At 54.1% G+C, this 6,000-nt stretch overlaps 1 protein-coding gene across 16 annotated transcripts in view; it reads right to left on the minus strand.

Annotated features, from left to right (window-relative positions):
* The window catches only part of CUX1 (cut like homeobox 1), a 368,426-nt gene extending 362,662 nt beyond the window's left edge, over positions 1-5,764 (minus strand). For 8 of the 16 annotated variants that reach the window (XM_082361262.1, XM_082361261.1, XM_082361258.1 and 5 more), the window contains exon 1: positions 5,563-5,764. In XM_082361262.1, the coding sequence (XP_082217388.1) occupies positions 5,563-5,625 (63 nt within the window). In that variant the 5' untranslated portion in view covers positions 5,626-5,764. Of the gene's footprint in view, positions 1-3,990; positions 5,104-5,562 lie in introns of those variants that run through there. The other 8 variants (XM_082361267.1, XM_082361266.1, XM_082361265.1 and 5 more) reach the window with 5 other exon arrangements.
* Between the last annotated feature and the right edge of the window lie 236 nt (positions 5,765-6,000).

A 6,000-nucleotide genomic window follows, 5' to 3' on the forward strand; every position in this document is an offset into this window, starting at 1 on the left:
CCTCTACCAGCGTTCTCAGAGGAGAGCTGAAAAGCAGGACTGATTACAGCTCAGCAAATCCAAGACTGTGAGAACCGACAGCTCAACACAAATCAGCACCTCAACACCAACCGAAACTTGGTTCTTAAACATAAAGCAAACACAAGCAATTAGCTGGCTTTGAAAAGTAGAATAGGAGAAATGACTGAGATAATTCAGAGGGCCCCACCATGAACATTTTATTGAAATATCCTCCAAACCTGGTTTTTTGTTTGGTTTGGTTTGGTTGCTATTTAAGGTTACATCTCTAAATGTACTTAGGGAAAGTAATTTCTTTCTGAATTTGAAATGTTTATCAGGGTATAAGAAAAGGTACCCAAATGCTCATGTCAACAAATGTTTATTAAATCAGAAATCACAAATTTCTTTGCTATATTAGTTATATGATACAGATATTAAATCGCTCATCTAATTATGCCATTAAAGTTCCCCTTTCACTCCGTGATCCACACATGCACGGTTCTCTTGGGTGTCCAAGCACACACAGGTATCCGGGCCCTAAAACGCCCAGCACAGCTGAACATCCAGGTAAACAGCAGCGGGGCACAGGGAGAGGTCACGGAGCCCCATTTCAAACAGCTTCGACAAAATGAATGGCCATAAGTAAAAAGTGTCTCTGGGCTTTGCTATAATAAGATTCAAACACAGGATTCCAAGAATTCCACCTGTTTCCAATTAGATACCAGAACTGCTTGAGTGTTTAAACTACATTCACTTGCTACTTATACAAAACAATTCTTCCGGGTTTTCTGAACATTTTAAGTATGTTAAAATAAGATTAAGGGTCTGGTTTAGACAATCAGAGGCAGGGGAATTTCAGCTGAAACCAAAACTATCTCTCTGCAGCCATAATGCAGAGCTTCAGACAAAACAATAGGATGAAATACACGAATTTCTATCTGACAATTGTAAAAATCAGAACTTTCATAGGGAAAGCTACTATATATATATATAATGTATGTATAATACATTAGATAATTTTAAATAGGTTTTTAAATAATTTCTAAAAATATATGATTCTGTATATTTAATGTTTATAGTAACTTTTAGTCAGCATTTATGTTAGTCCATCACATATACCTGTCTTTTAAATATGTGACACTTACATGAGGCCAAACGTGTGACCTGAAAAAAACGGAAGCACGAGTGGGAATCTGGCCTAGCTCTGCAGGATTTTTCACACGATGAATTTCTCTTTTTAAAAATGTACCACTTTTCCTCTAACAAATTTGTCCTTCCTTCCTTTCACTGCGGATGTTCCTTGTGCTTTTATAAATGAGCTGAAAGGCACATGGATTTTCTACTTGGAGCCCTGTTTTCTCTCCTAAGACACAGAATGTGAGCACAGCCTCAGGAGCAGTTTAGACTGCTGACTGCTCCAGGTAGACTCGGAGTGGAGGGTCTCAAAGCACAGCCTGGTGCTTCTGCACAGGGACCCCCCCCCCTCCACACCACCTTCCCCGCCCCCCGCGGCCCCACGTGAACCCTAGTGGGTTCGTTTGAATTGCATACAACAGGGCAGAGAACTTCTTCAACAGCCACTAAAGGTCTTGGGCTCCATCAACTCACCAGACAGTATTTTTAATTTTAAGGTTAGCTCAGGGGATTAGGAGAGAGTCATTCCTCAGGGGACCAGCAATCTGTCCGTTTCATGTCACTAACTACTGGCAGGAGATGGGTGAAATTGGGGAAGCAGGAGAAGAGGGCCTCTATGGACCCAACTGCCTCAGGAGGTGCTGCGTAACTCAACCCCTTCACTGACTTACACCTTTAAAAAAAAAAAAAAAAAAAAGGCAAAACAAACCCCCCCAAAAAACCCTACACATAGTTTTGTATAGAAGAAAAAAAAAAAAAACTTTAATCAACTGATAATGACCCCCTTCCCACACTCCATCTCAAAGACAATGATATTAAGAGAACCAAGAAAACAAAGACAGCAGCTGTGTGGAACCCCTCCATTTGTTTACTCATTATTTTATAAAGGTCCTAGATGAGATACATATTTTAATCAAAATAATATACTTCCTAGAGGGAAGAGTTCTGGAGGGCTGGGAACATACACACTTCCTTAACAGGAGAAAAATAAAAGCAACCAGAAAATGGACTTGCAGCAAAAATGAAATTGTTTTCTTATTTTGAAAAAGAGGAAAACATTTAAAGGTTACTTTTGCAGAGGTTCCTTAAAGGGAAAGACTAGTCACCACGTAGGAATAATGAACGCCCTAAAGGGAAGCCAGGCACTGGCAAAAAGCTACCCTAACATACAGAGTTACATGAGCTCGTTTTAGAAAGTGTCCTCTTTCCAAACGTGTATTTAAAAGGCAAATTTATACAATAGTGGTTTTCTTATTAAAAAAAAAAAAAAAAAGAATCCTGGTTTTTACAAGTCTGGGATAGGATAAAAACTTGTCCAACTAGTCTTAACAAGGCCAGAGCACTGAAATTCCCACACCAACAAGACTTTGGGACTAAAAAGGAGACAAAATAGAGCTCAGTCTTCAGAAACTCTCTTCCTGGGCACTCACTGCACAGCCCAAGGCAGCCTCAAGGCAGACCGAGCAGAGGGGCCAGAGCTCAGCCCGGGCTCCCCGCATTGTTGCCGGGGGCACAATTGCCTCAACTCACCTGGACCCTCCGAGACCCAGCCTCTTTACCCTCAGGTAGCAATACCACAACCCTCGCTGGGCTCTGCAGGCAACTCGATCTCGGTGTAAGGGGTTCTGGAAAGATGAGAAGAGTCTGAAACTAATGAATTCTCTCTTCTCAAACTGCAGTCCCACTGGCTCACTTACTGTCTGTGGGAATAGAGGTGACGCTAAACTAGATATCAATTCAAAAGGCCTCTTCAGGGCCCAGAGAAAGAACTATACTTTAGCCTTCTCCTGGAACTTGGGCGTTCCACAGGCAGCTGAAGGTTTTCAAACAGGCGATGAAGCGGCAATAGGAAATCATCGAAGGCCAAATCCTTATCTATCACCAAAAGCCAATGGCTGCTCAGTAACAAGAAACGATGCTCAAAGAATTTTTAAAATTCAAGATCAACATCGGAAAGTGCATTCACATGAACTGACAGGGAAACTTTTCAGTAAAGTTACACAGTTAACCATGCTACACTGAAGAAGTAGCTAATCACCAAAGGGGGGGGGGGGGGCCGGGGTCAAAGAGTTCATATAATAACTCCCTAGAAACCAAATCCACCTCCCAGGCAGTTTTGCCAAGATGCTTAAAGAAAAAACCGCATTGGTGTTAAGCTAGAATGTCACATTTAGGAAGACAAGAAAAAAAAATTAAGGTTTGTCTCCTAAAACTCCACAACGGGTTTTACAGTAAGCTCAGGAATTAAATTATGGTAAAAGGGAGCTATTTTTACTAAAACAGGGTAGACCAATTTATCAAAAATGCCATTCAGCTGTGTTCATTACATTCAGGAATCTAATTTACACAATAGACACTTTGGAGTAATCTATTTTAGTCAATAAACACGAACTCCTTTAAGTTTTAATCTTATCGGAAATACATATTTCACATAGTCTTCTTACTAGTTAAGTGAGAAATCTGAAAAAATTTCATAACGACTGTGAGTCTGCTTTACCACTCTTACGTAGGCAAGAGCAGAAAACAAGCACACACAATTAAAGTTGTCAGACTCCGTTTATATACATTTTAATCCAATCCGCTTCATTTCATACAAGCCCGTATCTGGAGTTCATTTGCTTTCCTCCTAAAAGTACTATAGGTCACTATCACCAGTCCTCCGGGTTAGGAAAGTTCGGCCAAGTTTACCTTCAAGCACACCTTAGAGTTGGGAGCAACAGCCGTCCCCCAGGGACGCCGAGGGCCCACCCCCCCGCCTCGGAGCGCCAGGCCGCCCAGGGTCCCTCTTAGCCGCAGACACCCACCCCCAACCCCACCGCCAGGGCTCGCGGAGCTTCTGGCCCACACGCCGCTCACCTTCAACTTGGCTCCGGCTACGCACAACATCCACCTGGCAGAGTCCCGGGGCCGTCCAGGCGCCGCGAGCGCGGAGCTGGCAGGTCCCGGGCGGACCCCGAGGGCGCGCCGCTCCCCTGGGTGGGGGTTGGCAGGCAGGAACGCGCCCCCTGGGCACGGCTGCGGCTCGGGCGCCGGATGTGGAGCCCCAGCACGATGCCCCCTCGGCGCCCGGGGCTCGGCGCATGGACCACGGCCCGGCACACCACAGTCCAGCGAGGCCCCCGGGGCTTTGCTTTCGAGAACCCGATCGGAGTAGGCATTTCGAAGAGGACCCGCCGCGCGGTCCATTGCCCCCCGCGGACCCTGCTGGGAGGACAGGGCCTCGGAGGAGAGGGTCAGAGAGGAGCGGGGGGTGGGGTGTTTACTGGGGTCCGCGGGAGCCCCTGGGCGCGGGGAGAGGACCGCCCGGACAGGCGCCGGGGAGCAAGCACCCCCGGCCCGGACAGAACGCGCGCCCAGGCTTAGAGCCGGGCCTGCGTTCGGGGAAAGTTGCAGTCCTCCTCCGGCGCCCGTACCCGCGCCCCCGGGACACCCGACACCCGGGCTCCGCGTGCGCGGCGCCCGCCGCCCCCAGCAAGTTTCCCCAAGCGCCCCTACCGGGGTTCCCGGCCGCGGAGGGGCCGGTTCCGCGCCGCTCCTGCAGGCACACAAAAGAGCGGGGCGGCTGCGGGGTCTGCGGGTGGCCCCCGGGCACCCGCCCGGACGTAAACAAACCCCGGGGTCCGCGCTGGGCGCCCCAAGCCTGGCGGGGGAGCGGCGGCGCGATCCCCGCCCGCTGACAGCCGGGGGCCGCGGCGGGGCCCGGGCCGGCCGGGGAGCGCGGACGCCCGCCCGGCCACCCGCCCGCCTGGCCGGAGCCGGGCCGCGCCGCCGCCGCCGCCGCCGCCGGTGGCCGCTCTGACCCTCCCCCGAGCCGGCGGCACCACAGCGCCACCAGCCCCAGCTCCGCCGCGCCGGCGGCAGTGGCGGCGGCGGCTCCTCCTGGAGAGGCAGGCGCTTCACCCCCACAGCAACTCCCCACAAACTTTCCCCGGGAATACGGCGGGCCGGGGGCGCGGGGCGCGCGGCCGGGCGCCGCCGCCGGGCCGCAGCCCCCTCCCGGCTCAGCGCCCGCCGCCGCCGCCCGCCGCCCGCTCCCCGCTCGCGCGCGCACCCCGCGGACCGCCGGGGCCGCCCCCTCCCCGGTCCCGCGGCGGCGGCGGCGGCGGTGGCGGCGGCGGCGCAGGGCCGGGGGGGCGCCCGGGGTGGGGGCCGACACCGGGGGCAGCGGTGGCGGCGGCGGCTCCCGGCGCCATCTTGGGCTGATCGATGAATTGAACAAAGAGGATCAATTTCTGATCAAGCGAGTTATCAATGGGGGCCGGGGAGCAAGAAGGACTTATCCCCGACTCGGCCCCGCTTTCCCCGGCACCCCCCTCCTCCCCTCCGCCGCGGCCCCCCGGCGGCCGGGCAGCCCGGGGCCCCGGGGGAGCCCGCGACCGCCCGCAGCCCCCACCCCCGGGCGAGAGGCCGAGCGAGGAGAAGCCTGACCTGCAGCTGCTGTAAATCAAAGCGCTTCCAATATTGAAACATCGATCCCACATTGGCCGCCATCTTGAGACATATTGAGACGGAGTGAGAGGCTGATAGAGAGGGGGCTGGAGTTCAGGAGCCGCCAGGAGGCAGCAGGCGGGCGGCGCCAAAACCCGGCCTGGAGCCGGCCGCCGCCGCCGCCACGGAGGACGCGGACTCCTCCTCACGGCGCCGCCGCAGCCATGGCGAGCCCGAGCCGGAGCCGGAGTCGGAGCCCGAGGGCGCGGCGGCGGCCGCCGGGCCTCGCGTGCGCGGCCCCTGCCCCCTCCCCCCCGTGCCCGCCGCCAGGCCCGCGACCCCCGCCCCTCCCGAGCCCCCGGCCCCTGCGGGCGGCGGCCGCCTCCCCGGCCCCGAGGGGGCGCTGGAGGGCGACGGGAGGGGCGCCCCGGGCCCCCG

This window comes from Balaenoptera borealis, assembly GCF_965194805.1.
Source record: "Balaenoptera borealis genome assembly, chromosome: 16".
Lineage (NCBI taxonomy): Eukaryota > Metazoa > Chordata > Mammalia > Artiodactyla > Balaenopteridae > Balaenoptera > Balaenoptera borealis.